Source organism: Piliocolobus tephrosceles, chromosome 20, assembly GCF_002776525.5.
Source record: "Piliocolobus tephrosceles isolate RC106 chromosome 20, ASM277652v3, whole genome shotgun sequence".
NCBI lineage: Eukaryota > Metazoa > Chordata > Mammalia > Primates > Cercopithecidae > Piliocolobus > Piliocolobus tephrosceles.
The window spans coordinates 37,526,158-37,545,139 of record NC_045453.1 but is presented as its reverse complement, the minus strand read 5'-3'; the positions used below and the strand labels follow the sequence as shown (position 1 = coordinate 37,545,139).

At 49.3% G+C, this 18,982-nt stretch overlaps 1 protein-coding gene across 3 annotated transcripts in view; it reads right to left on the bottom strand.

Moving 5' to 3' along the window:
* Positions 1-18,982, bottom strand: part of SYNDIG1 (synapse differentiation inducing 1) — a 195,768-nt gene that overhangs the window by 78,156 nt on the left and 98,630 nt on the right. For all 3 annotated transcript variants that reach the window (XR_002726599.1, XM_023193467.1, XM_023193468.1), the window contains exon 3: positions 3,215-3,352. Coding sequence is in view for 2 of the 3 variants with exons in the window: in XM_023193467.1 (XP_023049235.1) it covers positions 3,215-3,352 (138 nt within the window). In the remaining variant the exon portion in view is untranslated. The remainder of the gene's footprint in view (positions 1-3,214; positions 3,353-18,982) is intronic.

The following is an 18,982-nucleotide window of genomic DNA, read 5'->3' as shown; positions in this document are numbered from 1 at the left end:
CCTCCTGGGGACTTTCACTGGACTTACATCTCTAACCCTCAGCTAACTGCACACCCTGGAAATCATGTTAACATCATTGTATGCGTCAGGAAACAGAGGCATGGGAGAGCTGCCTGCTAAGCGGGACCAGACTACAACAGGACAAAACAACGTATCGGAGGCGCATAATTCTAGAGATGGCTTCCCTCATTTTCTCCACTGCCCACTTTAATCAAACTACCATAAGATGTTGTTTTGTTTTTCTGTAATGGCTTGGCATGTTCCTTTGACTTCACTGAACAGTTATTTTGACAATGAGCAGATACAGCCTGACTGTCAGAGTACACTGTGATATGATCTGAGATAAAATGGAAAGAAAACCCAAAGTCACACTTAGATGTCAAAGATTTCCTCGTTAACGGCACTGTGGGCCTGGAGAGCCTCGGCTCCACCAACATGCTCTTCGCCCAGGTGCATCATCCCCTTGACCTAACAAGGCGGCAGGAGGTGCTTGGCCACTGCGGCAGAGAGGGTTACGGGCTTCCCCCTCTCCAGTCCTGGGCTTCGCACTCCCAGGTGGCCTTGCTTAGGAAAGCACTGATTTAATTTAGTGCAAGGATTCTCAGATTGCATCTGTTCTATTCTGTGCCACACTCTCTCTCCTTGGCAGCTGCCGGCTTCCCCATCATGGCCTGCTGGAGACCACACATCTGCAGTGTGGGCTGTAAACGGAATGCTCAGCAGCCTGGTAGCCGGCTGAGGCATCCTGTGCAGGGCTGCTTGTTTCCAGGATCTGCAGCAGCACCCAGAACCACCACTGCAGACTAAGAGGAGCTGCCTGAGAAGGGAGTTCTGACTGGAAAGGGATGCGGATACAGGCCCTGCAAAGGGGACTCACCTCCACAGGTATCTTTATAAAAGTGTCAGCACCTCTTCTCTGTATGTGGTTCTACCACAGGGAAATCCATTCTCAAAGCGCAATGAAAAGGGAGGGTGCAGCCAATGGCCCTGAAAGCTCCTCTCTACACCCATAGTGAAGGCAACACCTACACCCACTCCCCAAAATGTTTCCACTTCATCTCCAAAAAAGTGATCAGAAGCCTCTATAGAAACTGCATTTCCCATTAGCAGCTAAACAAGTAATAGAAATCCTCTTTATTGTCTAATGTGTCAAACACCATGAGTTCTCAGACCCAAGCCTGAGAGGCTCTTACTGTGTGCAGAATAAAATTACTTTCTGAGAAAGACTCTAGACACAGTCTCTACAGTTGTAGCCTTGCTCTTTATTACAATGATGATCTTTTGAATAGAGACGCTGTCCATACCTTGCCCTGCACCAGAGACTGGGGCTTTCAATCCGAACACACGGAGCAGCAGAGACCGCGGACACCACAAAGGACTGGTCTCTCCTTTGGCCATGTAGCAGCCTCTCCCTGCGGCCCCTTGCCATCTCTCCAGGGCTTCCATCCACCCAGCACTCTGTGGCACTTTTACATGGATGTCTCAGCGGCTGGGCCCCATGAAGGTGGGTGTGTCCCTATTCTTCCCCATATGGAGATGACGCAGGGCTGGGGTGTACAAAGGAGGCTTCGGGGTCGCGTTTGATGTCACCTGTCCAGCTCCTGGGCCCAATCTGTCCCCTTGCAAGACTGCTCTTGTCTATTGGCAGCATCAGGGTGCAGTTTATGTGGCACGGCAGGCTCTGCCCACCATGGACCTGTGCCCACGCCCATTTCTCCAGCTCCTGTGTGTCCCAGTCTGGGACCTCATCCTGCAGCAGGGTTCACTCATGTCCTGCCTCCACTCCACAGCCACCAGGCCCTGCCAGACCCAGGAGTCAGGCTCCCCACCCCATGCTTGTGCTGATGGAGAAGGGGTTCTGTGGCATTTGTGGAACGAAGTCACAAGAGAAGCTCGGACAGACCCTCAAGATCAAAGCTGGATCTGGAACAACTGCTCAGCCTAGCCCCAGCAGATAAAGATTTCCCCACTGTGCCCCTCTGGCTACACCCCTGCCTGCAAAGGCTGCCCAACTTCTCGTGCCCTGTCAGGAAGCACTTGCCCTCAGGAGGACCACAGGCCACCCACCACTCTCCCCTGCTCCTCCTTGGATGTCAGAAAGAGGGGCCAGTCACCACTCAAGATGTGCAGGGGAAAACAGAAACCCCATAAGGCCAGGGCGGATTCTCCTCTCACTCGTCCCACAAACCCAACCAATACAGAAGCCATCAAGAAGCAACTGCTGGGCTCAGCCAGGCAATCTGTTTCAGACGAAGGACCTGCCAGGCTCAGTTGTGTGCAGCCCTGGTCTCGAACCCTAGAAGCTGGAGAGGGACCCTCTGTACCTTCGAGGCATCTTCAGCCCTCCCTGAAAACACCCCACGGGCGCCCGGCACCATCCCCACCCTGGGCCAGCAGAGGAGTGCCCTTTCTCCCTGTTTTGGTTGGGCAGACAGCAGCGGGCCATGGCAATGCCGTCAGCTCACTCTGTAATTGGCAAGTAGAAATGTCTTTCTCTGATTAATAAAAATGTGAATATAGCTGATTTCTGAATGAATACTCTGCACTTGCTAGAGAAAAATATTTCCATATTTTCAAAATGTAGGTTGCGTAAGGGGCAACCAACAGGATGCTTTGTAGTGAAAAAGGCTGGGAATCGAAACCTTTAGAAGCCTTATGTTGGGGAGGAACGGCAGATGTCATACTGAGATGTGCCATTTCCACAAGCAGGGCGTTCACTTGGGGCAGGTACACGGGGGCTGCTGTGGAACTGGAATCTATTTTATAGGAAAGATTCTTTAGCAAGGAAATCAAAACCCTTTTCTCCTCTCTCATTAAGTTAAATGTAGCCCACTTGGGCCTGGTGTTTCCCGGCACTGGGGTCACCCCACGCACACAACCCCAGCACCTAAATGAAGGACAGCCTCCCAAAGGCCATATGCCTTCTACCCAGCAGACACTCGCTTCGGTCGTGAAGCCTCTTCAGAAGGCAGTCCCGCCTCTGCGAGGATGCAGCTGCATCTGGGGTGAGGCAGCCCGAATGCCTCCACCCGGCCCCCAGGGTGCCCTGACTCTGACTTCTCCCAGCCTATCCTCCAAATGGGCAAGGGCTGACCCAGCAGTAGCAGGAGCTGTCTGGGCTTCCTCGCTTCTCCTCTTCCTCAGCTGGGATTGTCGCCCTCACCCCTGCCCTCAACACCTGCACACCACGTGCGACAGACCAAGGAGGCCTTACCTCATGGGACAAGTAGAAGGCTGCGATGCCCAGAGGCCAGAAGCAGCAGAGCATGGAGAAGACACTGAGGCCGAGGTGGTCCCGCGGGGGCATCATGAGGAAATTGTCCTCACTCTCTGTGTCGCTCGAGTAGTCGCTCTGCAAGAGAGAACCAGCAGGACAGGACAGGAGAAAAGATTAATAAAGGAGTCATCCTGGGGTGTCCAGGGATGTGGGATGATGCCTGGCAGGTGCAGGCCCTCCCCAGGAGGCAGCTGCAGTTGCTGATGTTGTTTGAGCCATCGTTACTGCTCCAAGTACACAGCCTCCCAGGAAGGGTGGCCCGGCCAAGGAAATGCTTGCCAAGAACAGGAAGATAATAATGCCAAGTACGGGGCTCTTGGGTCATTCAGTTGCAGAAGAAATCCTACAGAAAGCAGTATTTCTTTTTTTTTTTTTTTGTGAGACGGAGTCTCGCTCTGTCGCCCAGGCTGGAGTGCAGTGGCCGGATCTCAGCTCACTGCAAGCTCCGCCTCCCGGGTTTACGCCATTCTCCTGCCTCAGCCTCCGGAGTAGCTGGGACTACAGGCGCCCACCACTTCGCCCGGCTAGTTTTCTGTATTTTTTTAGCAGAGACGGGGTTTCACCGTGTTAGCCAGGATGGTCTCGATCTCCTGACCTCGTGATCCGCCCGTCTCGGCCTCCCAAAGTGCTGGGATGACAGGCTGGAGCCACCGCGCCAGGCCAGCAGTATTTCTAAGATCACTGGGATGTGAGTGCCTGGATGGTAGGGACAAAGGATGGGACTGGGGACTTCGCAGGGACTGCCTGTGGCGACTGCCCGCCTGCAAGCCACCTGCAGAACTGGGCCCGCTGTCACCATGCACTGTCAGTGTGTTCTGACGATGGACTGCAGACTCTCAGAAGGCACAGCCCAGGCGTGTTTTTCTTTGTATTCCGAGACTTCTCACTAGCGGACAAGGATGAGGCAAGGCTGACGTGGATCGACAGAGAACACTGTCCCCTGAATCTCTCTTTTAAGTTTCCCTTGACTCTGAACTGAGTCAAGACATAGGTGGGGCCTGATTTCCACCTGGAGCATGAGGGCAGCTTCCGAGGAGCAGAGGACAGCCCAGCGAGCCTCAGCTGTGCCCTTCTGCTCTGCGGCCTGGTGGCAGGGGCTGAGGGAGACTCTCCTAGGGGTTCTGATGGAGAAGGTGTGTGCTGGGAGCAGGGAATCAGGGTGCAGCTGGGTACAGGAATTTGCTTTTTAATTTTATAGTTTTTTAAACTTCTTTTTTAGATTCAGGGGTATGCCTGCAGGTTTGTTTTATAGGTAAACTCATGTCATGGGGGTTTGGTGCACAGATTATTTCATCACCCAGGTATAAGCCTAGTCTGCAGGAGTTATTCTTTCTGCTCCTTTCCCTCCTTCTGCCCTCCAACCTCTGGTAGGCCCTAGTATCTATTCTTCTCTTTGCGTCCATGGGTCCTCATCATTCAGCTCCCACTTACAAGTGAGAACATGGGGCATGTGGTTTGTGATTCCACAGTAATTTTTTGTTTGTTTGTTTGAGATGGAGTCTCACTCTGTTGCCCAGGCTGGAGTGCAGTGGCACGATCTCGGCTCATTGCACGCTCCGCCTCCCGGGTTCACTCCGTACTCCTGCCTCAGCCTCCCAAGTAGCTGGGACGACAGGCGCCCGCCACCACGCCCGGCTAATTTTTTGTGTTTTTAGTAGAGACGGGGTTTCACCAAGTTAGCCAGGATGGTCTCCATCTCCTGATCTTGTAAGCCGCCTGCCTCAGCCTCCCCAAGTGCTCGGATTATAGGCGTGAGCCACTGCATCTGGCCAATTCCACAGTAATTTTTAAAAAGCAGCTCAGGTGATTCCAATGCTGACCTAGCAAAGAGAACCATTGCCCGACCCTCCCCACAAAGGGCACACGGGTCCTCCAGGAGGCTCACTGGCTGGGCCCTGCCTTGGTGTTTGTGCAGAGGGTGCCTCCTGGCTGTCACTTCACTGGCTGGGCTCTTTCCTCATCAAAATACGAAGCACTCACACCAACTCCTCCAAACGCCAGGGCCACCCTTCCTAGGCATTTATCTTATACAAAGTTGAAGCCCATCTTACTCCAGATATTGTTTCCTAGAAGAGTAGTGGCTCGTTTCCTCTTGGAGGAGGCCCTGGCTTCCTAGCTCTCTGCCAGCTGCCCAAGGTTGTTGAGCAGGGGCCTCCTGCCGCAAGCTGGAGTGCTTTGAGAACGCAGTGGCAGTGTAAGGCAGTGACAGGGACAGCCATTTCTTTAGGGGGCTTCTGCACAGACCTGTGAAGCCAGACAAAAGTGCAGGTGGGCCCACCCTGTGAGTGCAGCACTTGTGTGGATGCCAGCCCACTGCTCACCACTGGTGTCTGAGCAGCCCCAGACATTCCTCCTTACTAATAGCCTCTGGGAAGGCCCACAAGTGACCATGGCCCCCTTTCCTATTTCTGTTAATTAAACACAGGTAAAACTGCCAGTCAGAGTTTTGCAGCCAGCCATAGTGCTGCAGTGAGACCTGAGGCTCCCTGGTACACCACATTTCCATAGGCTCAGTCCAACGATAAGGACTTTCCAGGTGAACTCTCCTGGAGCTTGGGCTCACTGTTTACTCGCCCCCCAACAAGCCTGCAGGGCAGGGATCTGAAGTGCCACTCCACCAACAGGGCAAGTGACTTGCTCAGGCTACAGGGCCAGCTCCTGGCCTCGCCCCTCCTGCCAGGCACAGGTCGAGGAGTCACTGCATCTACTGTGGTGGCTGCTTCACGACTCTGGGGCTGCAAAGCCTCTGTCCACAGAGCCATGCTTGTGAGATTTCTCTTCTCTTTATTCTGCACGTTGGCCCCCATATGGTCTCTGAACAGAAAGGGGATATGAAAATTGCCATCATTATGGCTAAGGGGGAAGAAAAGTGGAACAGCCCACAGGGATGCATAATTCATGGGGGAGTTGTGAGGCCCCAGGCTGTCCAGGCGGAGATACTCACTTCCCAGCCTCGGGTGCTGGAGTCTGGAATCAGTAAGAAGGACGAGTGGTGGGTGGGAAGGATAAGCAGTGGGGAGGGTGTGCCGCGTGGAGGATGTGCAGGGGTGAGGACGTGCAGGGGTGAGGACTTGCAGGGGTGAGGATGTGCAGGGGTGAGGACGTGCAAGGGGAAGGACGTAAAAGGGTGAGGATGTGCAGGGGGAAGGAGGTGTAGTGGGGAGAGCATGCAGTGGGGAGGACATGAAGTGGGGAGGACGTGTGGGGGAGGACATGCAGGGAGAGGATGTGCAGCGGGGAGGACATGCAGAGGGGAGGACATGAGGGGGGAGGTCATGCGGGGGGGGGTCATGCAAGGGCGGGCCACGCAGGGGGGAGGTTGTGCAGTGGGGAGAGCATGCATAGGGGAGGACGTGCAATGGGGAGGATGTGAAGGGAGGAGGCCGTGCAGTGGGAAGTATGTGAAGGGGGGAGGAGGTGTAGTGGGGAGAACGTGCAGTGGGGAGGATGTGCAGGGGGGAGGACGTGAAGGAGGGAGGCCATGCAGTGCAGGGGATGTGAAGGAGGGAGGCCGTGAAGCAGGGAAGAGGTACAGGGAGTGGGACATGCAACATGGAGACTGTGCAGCAGGGAGGATGTGCAGCAGGGAGGATGTACAGAAGGGAGGACATGCAGGTGGTAGGATGTGCAGTGGGGAGGACGTACAGGTGGAAGGACGTGCAGTGGGGAGGATGTGAAGGGAGGAGGCTATGCACTTGGGAGGACTTGCAGGGGTGAGGACTTGCAGTGGGGAGGATGCAGAGGGGTAAGGACCTGCAGTGGGGAGGATGTGCAGGTGGGAGGACGTGCAGTGGGGAGGATGTCCAGGTGGGAGAATGTGCACCATGGAGCACGTGCAACATGGAGGAAATGCAGTGGAGAGGATGTGCAGGGGGGAGGACATGCAGCATGGAGGCTGTGCAGTGTGGAGGATGTCCAGGGGGAAGCACGTGCAGTATGAATGACATGCAGCGTGGAGGCTGTGCGGTGGAGAGGGTGTGCAGTATGAATTGCACGCAGCATGAAGGCTGTGCAGTGTGGAAGGCGTGCCCCATGGAATCTGGGTATCTGCTCAGCTGCACCTCATCACACATGACCCTGTTGACTCCACTCTCCACCCCTCACTGAAAACATGTGGCTTTGGGGGGGTCAGGGAGCTGATTTTGGAACTGCTGAGCTTTAGAAGGGGCTGTCACTGCAGGAGATGCTCAGGAGGTTCAACCTGTGACAAACTAACCCATGTCCAAGACTCGAAAGCAGCAGAGCCAGGCTGAGGAATGGCCATTTCTCCAGTGCACCGCTCAGCCCTTGACCTCAGGGAGTGCAGCAGCCATGGGTCCCGACGTATCCTTGCACAAAACCAAAAAGTCTGCCTGTGTTTATTTATTTTTTAGCTTCTTTATTTTTAGTTTACAAATGGTGTTATTACTATCTTTATTGTCATTGTCATTTCTGTTTTACAAAGGACAAAGCTGAGGCTCCAAGAGGTTAAAATACGTCCATTCACAAATCATCCTGTGAATGGCTGCTGGAGTCTGGAATCTCTGATGCCAACTGCTCACCTAGGGCTCTGAGCTGCGTGCTGGGTTTGCACATGGCTGCTTTGGCTGCACACAAACCCCACTTTACCTCCATTGCTTCTCATGAGAAGATGAGTTGTCTTCCTCCCCTCTCCCTGCCAGGGACTCTGATGATTCTGTTTCTTGCTAAGTCTGTCTCATGGTGGTGATGGAAAGAGGCCTGTGGCAACAGTGAGGTTTTCCCGATCTTAGTCAATGCTTGGGGAACCGTTGCCCCGGACCATATAGGCACATGGAAGCATTGCCTTCCATCTTTGGAAATAGCTTTAGCATTACCCCAAGAAGCAAAGATTTAGCTTTCAGGGCACTCCCCCAAAATCTTCACAGATTTTAATTTAGAAGCATAAAAGAATCACACTCTGTGAATTACCAAGCTGAGGCTAGATGACACCAAAATAGTTTGTCAACTTTGATTGAAATAGATTTTAAAAACTCAGGGCTGGGCATGGTGGTTCACACCTGTTATCTCAGCACTCTGGGAGGCTGAGGTGGAAGGATCACTTGAGGTCAGGAGTTCGAGACCCACCTGGCCAACATGGTGAAACCCTGTCTCTACTAAAAAAAAAAAAAAAAAAAAAAAAGCAGAGCTTCGTGGTGCGTGCCTGTAGTCTCAGTTACTTGGGAGGCTAAGGCAGAAGATTGCTTGAACCCAGGAAGTGGAGGTTGCAGTGAGCCAAGATCGCATCACTGCACTCCAGTCTGGGCAACGGAGTGAGGCTCCGTCTCAAAAAACAACCAACCAAACAACCAAACAACCAAACAACCAAACTCAGACAAATTATAGGGTAGACAAAAACACCCCAGCTCTTTTCTTTGTTCCCTCTTCTGCCAGGAGTGTCCTGGGGTATAAGTGGTCATGGGCATCATGCCACCCGAGAGAAAGGAGAGGAGATGAGGCTGGCCTAGGAGAGGCCACATGGATACCAACAAGCCAAGCAGAGAAATACACACAATCCCCAACACCAAGACAGACTCATCATGCACTGCAGCTGTTTTAAAGAATCCTCTTCATGGGTTATTTAATCGGTACATCTGTGGACTGAAAACATTCCAAAGGAGTCTGCAGTTCATGCAGAGGTCCCACATTTTTGAGCTAAAGCCAAGGCAGAGAAAGGTGGGTGCCCTCCAGGGCCACCCATTCTACCACGTTGCCTGCCTGTTGTAGCCCTGTTTTCCTTACCTCCACGGAGAGAGAGGACTCTCAGTCCTCTCGAGCTTTTCTTCCTGGGGATATTTTAACAAAATAATCATAGTGCAGGGCATGACACCAAATGTTTGCATATCACAATGTTCAATATTCCTGGCAGCTTTGTGAGCAAGAGTGTGAGGCGCCTGTTTCAGGAGTGGGAAGTTAAACCCCACCCATGGCCCACTTCTCTGTGCTCACCGACTCTGGTGAGCATCTCAGGCAACATCCAAGGGAGGCGGTCCCAGTGGCCACATCTGCCCTGAGGAGCCCAGCAGCCATTGGCCATGTGGAGCTGTGTCCACTTAAAGTGATCCCAGGTACACACAACCAACACTAGTCCCTCGGGGACACCACATGCTCAGAAGCCACGTGAGTCCCATGCCTGTCACATGGGACAGCACAGATGCAGAACGTTTCCACCACCTCAGAAGGTCCTATTGGACTGTGCTGTTGTATAGAGCACCTTTGACATTAGTGACTCCATCATAGAAAAAGACTCCATCTTATGTTTCATAGGGCACCTTTTCAACAGAGACCAGAGTTTTTTTTGCCTGATCAATAAAGGCTGCACCCAACCAGACAAGGATTTAACCAAGCACATTCTGCACTATTAGTCCTCACCAGAGGACTCTGCAGCCATAAAAAGAGTAAGACTTCAGCAGCTCAAAAACAGTCATTTTAACAGACACCAACTTGCCATCACTTGTGATAAGGGGCCCAGTATCTGCTGTTGAAGGCTCTGCCCACAGCAAAGACTCTTCCTTAAAAGACACTGACCACTGACAGAGCCCCCGGGCCAGGCCAGCATATTCTTTTCATTCTCGTCACTCTCCCTGGACTGGCACACAAACTCCTTTTCCTATCCCTTTTCTCTTGATGTTAAATGTCACTTAGTTTGTTGCGGAATGTTTAATCTATAACATTAATTTGTTGATTAAATATACTGTGACGTATAGCTTGCAATACTGACTGACGGGTGGCTCGGCTCAAGCCTGCATGCCTGCCACTCTCACTCTCGAGGCAAGGGGAAGCACTAAGGAGAATGCCTCCTGGGAACTCCAGCGAGCTCGTGGCCTTTATGATGGAGAATGCAGCATCAATAAAATGCCTGACACTGTGGAAAGGCACAAACGTGAGGATCTGGTGATCTCTGACCTTGCACCGACCTTGCACTGTCTCATGGGATCCGGCCCTCTTTACTCTGGGCTTGGTGTCTTCCACCTGCAGGGAGCTCCCTGCTGCTCTTCCCACGTGTGTGTGTGCCCTGCCTGCATCAGAGCCTGTGCACTTGCCGTCCGCTAAGCTAGGATGCACATGTGCCTAGCTCGCCCACTTCATTTGGGGCTTTTGCTCAAATGCCACTTCTCATCAGAGCCTTCCCTACATAGCTGCAAAGCTGCCACCACCTTCCCAGTCCCTCTATCCCCAGCCTGCTAGGGGCTTCTCTGCACTCATGTGATACTGATTTGTCTACTTTCTGACTCCTTTCTTTTTTCTCTTTTTTTTTTTTTTTTTTTTGAGACAGAGTCTTGCACTGTCTCCCAGCTGGAGTGCAGTGGTGCAATTGGGGCTCACTGTAACCCCTGTCCCCCTGGTTCAAGTGATTCTCCTGCCTCAGCCTCCGGAGTAGCTGGGATTACAGGTGTGCGCCATCATGGCCGGCTAATTTTTGTATTTTTAGTAGAGATGGGGTTTCACCATGTTAGCCAGGCTGGTCTCAAACTCCTGACCTCAAGTGATCCGCTTGCCTGGGCCTCCCAAAGTGTTGGGATTATAGGCGTGAGCCACGGTGCGCGGTCACGGACTCCCTTCCTCTAAGCACCAGGAGGGCAGAAATCTGCACATTTTATCCAAAGCTGTATTCTAAGTGCCCAGAACAGTGCCTGGCACATAGTAGGACTTACGCACATTTGCTGAATGAATGAGGGATTTGCCTATGGCCTGAGCCAATATGAACAACACTAACTAAAATGGTAAGCCCCTACAATTTGTACAGAGGACAGTGGAGTCACCAGCAGCTCCACCTTCCTGGGCCTATCATTGCCCAAGAAGACTCCGCATTCAGCCCGGCTGCCTGACCTCTGATCCTCTCTTCACCCCTGAAATGCCTTCCTACGCTCTCCAGGGTGTACCTCTTCACCATCATTTACATGTGCCCACCGAGAAGCCTTTCAAGGTCGGGTGAGAATGATGACTTGGCCACGGTCAAGGCTGTCTTATTTATGGTGGCTCCAGGGCAACTGAGGAGAGAGCCAAGGACAGCACCTGGGAAAGCTGTAGGTGGATGACACAGCTCAAGCCCCCTGCATCTACGGAAGGTGCACTCACGTTCTCTGGTCTTGGCAGACAGCTTGGAGCGAGACACCCTCGGTCCACATCACAGGTGTGTGGAAGTGGACCCGGCTGCCTTTGAGGCCGTCATGCAAGAGCTTCCACTCCCACAGAAGGGAATGACTCTTTGTGAGCCACATGGGTGAGGCTGGTGTCTGAGATGTGAGCCATGGAGACTTTGCAGGGCCAGTGCTGGGGCCATCTTCCTGCACCTGCACCATCGGGGCAAGCCCCAGAGGTCCATTTGGGTCCACTCAGGGGTTTTCTGTGGGCTGCCTGGCTGTAGAAGACTGACGTTTCTGCCCATGTCAAACCATCCTCTCTGCACCAGCCTTCTTCAACATCTTGAGGCCTCCTATTCTCTCTTTTACTCGAAGTCAGGTCAGGGAAAAACCACCGACATCTCCTGAGGACCCCTGATGTGCGATGCACACAGGGCTCACAAGTACATAGCTGTATGGAGATCTGGGGCTTTCAGAGTGCAGAGCCCTAGGAAGCCATGTTTTCATGTCTGAACACACATTGCCCTAAATTACTGACCAATCATTTTGGGTATATGCTGTCTGTCATACTTCTAGTTTTTCCTACTAGATAGACAGTAGTTTTTTTTTTTTTTTTTTTTTTTTTTTTTTTTTTTTGTGGAAAGAGGATATTTCACATACTGGTGTGAAACAAGCAAGAGCAAACTGACAAAACCCTGCCACTTTAAAACTGCCTTTTACAAAGCATGTCTGCTGAGCAGGTTGTTTCATCTGGATGGGTCAGGTGGAGAACTGGGGAAGGGGCTGGGAAGGGATCCATGGCTTTCTCAACAGAGGTGAGGATTTAGGAATCCTTAGGGATGTCTGTGCTGGATTGCTGAAAGAGAGATGGGATGGGGAGGAGGAGACAGGGGGCCACAGAGGTGTCAGGGCCTGGGGCACTGCTATGGGTTGGGAGCAAGTGCCTAGCTTGGGGGCAGGGCTGGAGAGTCCAGGGACTGGGGTGATCATTACTCTTCAGCACATGGCTAGAGTTCACGTCTGTCACTCCCTTCCCATCTATGCCCAGTGCTCAGATGCCATCTGTGAGTTCACAACTCAGGAGTCAACCATGACAAAGGGCAAAGCAGATCTCAGAGCCCCGCCTTGACCCAGCCCCTTCCAGGTATGTGATGCCAGGGGCACGTGACCCCCGATCAACTGTCTTCCATCACACATCGCAACAGCCCAAAGCAGAAACGCTCAACAACCATCAGCCCCAAACTAGAGCTCGGAATCATAGTAAAAAAATGAAATCATGGTAGTGTCGTTAAAATATCAACTGTACTTCACTCTTTATTCTAATTCCTAAAATCGGAGAATTCAGTTATTCTTTGTTAATCAGATCTTCATTAACCAGATAATTCAACCAATGAAAACACCAGATTTTCTAGTAAATATGTATTTCGAATTGCAACATTTTGATTTTGCTGTTGTCACAAGGATATATGTACCCTCTGTGCCCCTGAAAATGGGGAAAACATGCCCTCTGCCATCAGTGGTGGGCCTGGTCTAGCCATTTGGTCTCCATTTGGTTTTTGAGGGATGTCACGGAGCACAAGACAATGTGGGTGGAGATGCCATGTGTCACTGAAGGAGAGGGACTTTCATTCTGTCGCCGATGCAGTGGTTTCTCACTGTGCTCTTTAGGGCCTGGGGCCTCTGTGAAGGGGCAAGTGGTGGTGGGGGGTGTGGCATGGATGCCTCAGTCCCTGAACCTGCCCAGGCCCAGACAGCTCAGACTTTTCCTGTTTTGCATGCTGGCTTCCCAGGCAATCTTTTCTAAAACAAATGGATCTCAGCTAAAATAAATAAATTAATGTATAATGTTCAAAAATGAGCGAGTCAATGCATCATTCAGAAGTAAACAGATTTTTCCTCCTAGTAGTATCTAGCCCAATATTCCTAAATCATTTTATATTCTTTGAGGAGGGAGGTATTTTTAGAAGAAAATAATCCAGTTAGGTGCATAAAACATGAAACTTTTCTGTACAGAAAAATATATTAATCTCGCAAGAGAAATCAAATAAAACCCAAGTGCCTTGCATGTCCTAGAAGAAATGAGATGAAGTTCCATTGTGTGCATTTGGGGCTGTCTGCTGTAAATGAGGTGTGCACTGTGCTGCAGCCCTTAGAGGCCAGGACCTTTTCTCTTTTGGAGGCCCCCAGTTTGATTCTGGGGCCAGAGTAGATGCTTGCAAACATTTGAAGGAGATTATTTGCAAACAGACTCTCTGGAAATAAATGAGCGTTCAGTGTGTATGGGCAGAACGGTTGAAGCTGAGCCGGCCTGCCTTAATGGATCACCTCCATTCTATTTCTTTAAATTGCGTTTTCTTCCTTTGGGATGGGTGCTTTAGGTCTTAGCTCCTAGCACATCCCCATGAAGACTCAATTCCCATGATCAATAGACTTGCTTAGTGGGAGACCTGAACTCCCTTTCAAAAACGTTCGGCCCTTTGAGGCAGGGATGGGGTCCTGGAAGGCAAACTTTGGCAACAAGGCCCTTGTAAGGCTGCATTCTGCATTCACTTGTGTCAGACAAAAACCTCAGCAGAAGTAATGGGATGAGGCTGGGGAGGTACATCCAGGGTTTCCCCGGCAATATCTGCCATGCTCCAGGAAGACAAGCGTTCATTCACAAAGGGAAGTTATCAAAAGAGAACTGTCTCTGTTAATGGCTATTTGTTCTGGGTAAAGCGCAAATGTATTTCTTCTCTGAGAAGTTCCTGATTAGCACCTAACGATGGCCCTAGGGATCTGTAATGTTCTGGAAGCAGGAGCCGAATGAAGTGAAATTCATTAAGATTCACCTCTGTGTGTAGCTCCTGGTTTGTCTTTGTGAAGGTGATGGTGTTGTACACTGGATTTCAGGTTTTATGATGTGATAAGACATATCATTATATTAGAGGACTGGTTTTCTATATTCCTGCATTAACGAAATAGTTGTCTTTTAACTAGCTATAGGCAGTTAACCCAATGGTTAGAGTAGGATAAGAAGTTCCTTCACTGAGTTCACCCATCAGGCTAAGTTCTTCCTGTGGCCTGGAAGTGCTCAGTGGCCTGGGAGGGCAACTTTAGCAAACGCACTATATCTATTTATTTTTTATTTTAGAGACAGAGTCCAGCTCTGTTGCTCATGCTGGAATGCAGCGGCGCGATCTTGGCTCACTGTAACCTCCACCTCCAGGGTTGAAGCAATTCTCTTGCTTCAGCCTCCTGACTAGCTGGGACTACAGGTGCATGCCGCCATGCCTGGATAATTTTTTTTTTTTTTTTGTATTTTTTAGTAGAGACAGGGTTTCACCATGTTACCCAGGCTGGTCTCAAACTCCCGAGCTCAGGCAATCTGCCCGCCTCGGCCTCCCAAGGTGCTAGGATTACAGGTGTGAGCCACCGCACCTGGCCTAGCAAATGCATTCTTGGGACCTGTCTTAGTTTAGGTACTCCCAGAAGCAAAGCTTGAGTAAAGGATTCAGGTGCAATTGCTTTCTTGGGAGGTGATCTCAGCAAAGATGATGGAGAAGAGGAGAAATGGGAGCCTGGAGGCTGCTCCTGCTGGGACCTCGAGGAAATCGGTGTAAGATGCATTCTGAGTTATCCCTCTGGAATAAACTGACCCTGGTCTCCTGAGGGCAGAGATTCTCCCACTCTTTGCAGGGCAGACTTCAGGTCTTCAGAGAAAGTTCAGGCCCAGGGGTGTCTCAGGCAAGGGTCATTTCTGAGAAGGTATGGGGTAAGGGGATCTGAGAGCACCTGCTGCAGAGCCTGTGGAGGAACTGGGGGTTGCTGGATGCCCCCAATACTGCCCTGGGGCAGCCCTATGTGGAACACAACCATGAGACTCTGGGACACTTGAGAGGGGGTGAGAAGACAAAGACACATGACGAACACGTCATGCAGGATGAGGAACCTCATCACCGCTGCCAAACAGATGGGTGCAACGAACAGTTACATACCCTGGCCTTCAATGACAGGATGGGCCAAAGCTTTCCAAGACTTAGTGTGAAAGATCACTGGGTGATTCAGGTCAAAGTGACCAGGATGCAGCAGGCCATCAGTGTAAGCTGGCGATGATACTGCTTTTTCATTCTCATATGTTTTTATTTTCACAGCGTGGATATAATTTGTCTTGTACACTGGACTTCAGATTTTGTGAAGAAGGGTCTGGCGGCCGCTGACCCGGTAAAGGACTTGGGTGCAGGGAGAGCAGCACAGGCAAAACTGGGGTTGGGGAGTGAGCAACACACACACAGGACTGTGGAGAGCCAGAGAGCATGGCTTGAGTGTGACAGAGAGGTGCCCGCAGCCAGACCACTTCTTCCTGCTTGAACAAAACCGAGCTCATCCCACATCAACCTACATGACTGGGAAATAAACAGGGATGCAGCCTTCTACGACCCATCCAGAAGGGCTGGTTTCACAGCTGAATGTCAAGTTATCACTGCCTATTGATCCAGTTACTAAATGAGTACCTCTGCTTACAATGTACGTTGTTTGCATGGGTAATTCATGCAAACAACATACAGAAGAGCGACATACAGTATGTTATTGCCTAAGACAATGGTTGTCATTTTAGATCTTCTTATCTCCACTTTGTTTTTCTGAAGAACTCAGCACATAACCCACCATGGCTTTTACTGTTTTCAGATGCACACTCCAAGCTAGTTTTTAGCAGTGTGGATTTGGGCTGGCTTAAAGGTAAAAATGGGAATGAGGACACCTACTCTCATCCAGGCCTCTTCATTATCACCTGTCTCACTCCCAGGGCCATGCAGGGACACAGCCAGTGCCAGAGCCTGGGCACTGCCTTACATTTCATGTCCCGTGTGCTCTGCTTGTCTCTCCTGTGTCCAGGTGGAAATATTGCCTGACCTCACATATCCTTAGAGCGAGGAAAATGAAAACTACACTAAGTCACCATTTCTCACCGATCAAGTCAAAATTAATGATACTATTAAGTGAGACTTCAGGGAAACAAGCTGATGGGAATGCAAATTGGTGCAGTCTCTAGGGAAAAAATTGTCAGTATATAACAACATTACCAACATGTGTTTTTGGTTTAGCTATCCTAGTTCTAGTAATTTCTCCTGAAGATTCACATCCAAAAAAATATAAAAACACATATGCACAAGGTTATTATTCACTGCAGCATTATAGGTAACTGGGAAATAGTGGAAACAACTTAAATGTTCATTCAAAGGAGACTGGTTAAATAAACTGGTATGTCCACACAATGGAATGCAAAGCAACTTAAACAAGAATGAGAGACACCAATATGAACTGACTGGATTGGAACTGAATATGGATAGATATCATTTCTATAAACAGAAAAATACAAATGTGTTGTTTTCTATATATATGGAATTTATGCATACATACTTTTCCCCTTACAGTCTGCTAAGAAGGCCTAAAAACAATGAATCCCAAGTAGCAATGAGCACACCTAGCACCCAGTTTGTGTTTGCTAAATACCATTGTCCAATGAAAGAAACCAGGGATCCTTGGAGAAACAGCTGATTTCAAGGCTGGGGCTGGCAATGAACAAGATGCACCTGGAACAGCTGTGCCAGGAAATGATAATAAAAGGCAACTGAAGAATGATGTGCTATGTCCAAAAGACACCGAAGCCAACTTGAAGGGACTTTTGTGGTCAAATCTGGAACAGGGTGAGCATCATAAACACTCAATAAATACTCTCAGTTACTCCCTGAATAAATAAAAAGCAATGGTCCAACCTGAAATAAAGTAACACAAGATAAAAATAAATAAGTACAGGGGAAGGAAAAACTCTTCCTCATAGTGGAATGTTAACTAATAAACATAGAGGGAACTATGGGTGACAATTGTCAAAGAATGCTAAAATGAGTTGGTGAATGACTAATGAAAAGCAAGATTTTCACATGGTCTCATTGTACTTCCCTACAAGATGCTCATTAATTACAAAGCAACATTGTCACTTGAGCAGTGAGAAACTTTCCAGACACCAAATCAAATGATCAAAGCTACTGTCACCAGTAATGGATACCGTGGGCCCCCTGACCCAATGTACTAAAAGAGCACAGAGTCACTTCTGGGTGTTTCTGTGAAAAATGCATAACTGGAACCCAATCATAAGGAATCATCCAACAAATTCAAATTGACAGATTGCCCTGTACTCTGCAAAGACACCAGTCATGAAAAACAAGGAGAGACAGAGAGATTGTTCCAGACTAAAGAAGACTAAAGGGGCATGACAAGAAAATGCAATGTGGAATCTTTAAATCTTGGATTTGAATGTCTTTTTCTTTGGGTTTAAAGGACAACATTGAAAGAACAGTGAGGCCGGGCACGGTGGCTCACGCCTGTAATCCCAGCAATTTGGGAGGCCGAGGCGGGCAGATTATCTGAGGTCAGGCCAACCCCGGCCAACATGGTGAAACCCCGTTTCTACTAAAAATATAAAACTTAGTCAGGCGTGATGGCATAAGCCTGTAATCCCAGCTTCTCGGGAGGCTGAGGCAGGAAAATTGCTTGAGCCTGGGAGGCCCAGGTTGCAGTGAGCTGAGATTGCACCACTGAACTCCAGCCTGGCCGACAGAGCAAGACTCTGTCTCAAAAAAAAAAAAAAAAAAAAAAAAAAAAAAAAGAAAGAAAAAGAAAAACAAGAAAGAACAGGCAAAATTTGAGTAAGGTCTACAGAAGGTAATATTGCAACAATGACCGTGTTAATTTCTTGACTTTCATAGTTGAACTTGTTATTAGAAAATACACGTAGTTCATTTAGGCATAAAAGAACATTATGCCTGTAACATACTTGCAAATTTCTCAGGAAAAAAGATACGCGTATCGAGAGAGATGTGTAAAGCAAGTATTGTAAACTCTTAAGATTGAGGGGAACTGGAGACAAGTATCCAGGAATTCTCTGCACTATCTTGCAATTTTTGTGTAAGTCTGAAATTATTTCAAAAATAAAAACTTTCATTTGGCAAAATATTCAATATTGGTAAGCTGGGCAAAGGGTACCTGGGAGTTCTTTGGAAGACTTTTGCAACTTTTCTGTCAGTATGAAATTATTTCAGAAAAAAAGAAAAGATATTAGTGTCCATTTATATATTTAAAAGTCTTGACTATAAACATTTGCTAAAGTCATGGCTATACCCTAATCTGAAAGAAAAAATTGCCATCTGTCTAGAATAAATTACTTGTGTTAAGCAGACAACAAAAATAAATAAACAAAAAGTCAAGAAACCCTTCACAAAGTGTGGCATTTTAGTGAAAAAATTATACTTTGATTATTTTTCCTTTGGGGATTAAGTGTTGCACACATTTTTTTTTCCCTTTCTTTGATTGCGCTTCAATGGAAATACCATGGGCATTACTGGAAAAAGCAAAAAACCCATATTGAATTCACTTTTTTGTGACACATGAATAATTCATTTAGCATTGCAATTTGGTGTCTCATCGTGTTTGTCCTTTTCATATTCTCACAGAGAAGCGACTTAGTGGCGTCTGGTGTCACTCTCCTGCCCCAGAAACACAGCACGTCAAACACTTCCAACAGATGTGCTGGAGCCCAGCAGGCTGAAGACGGCTTCCAGCCTCCCCTCTCAGAACGGGGACCCTG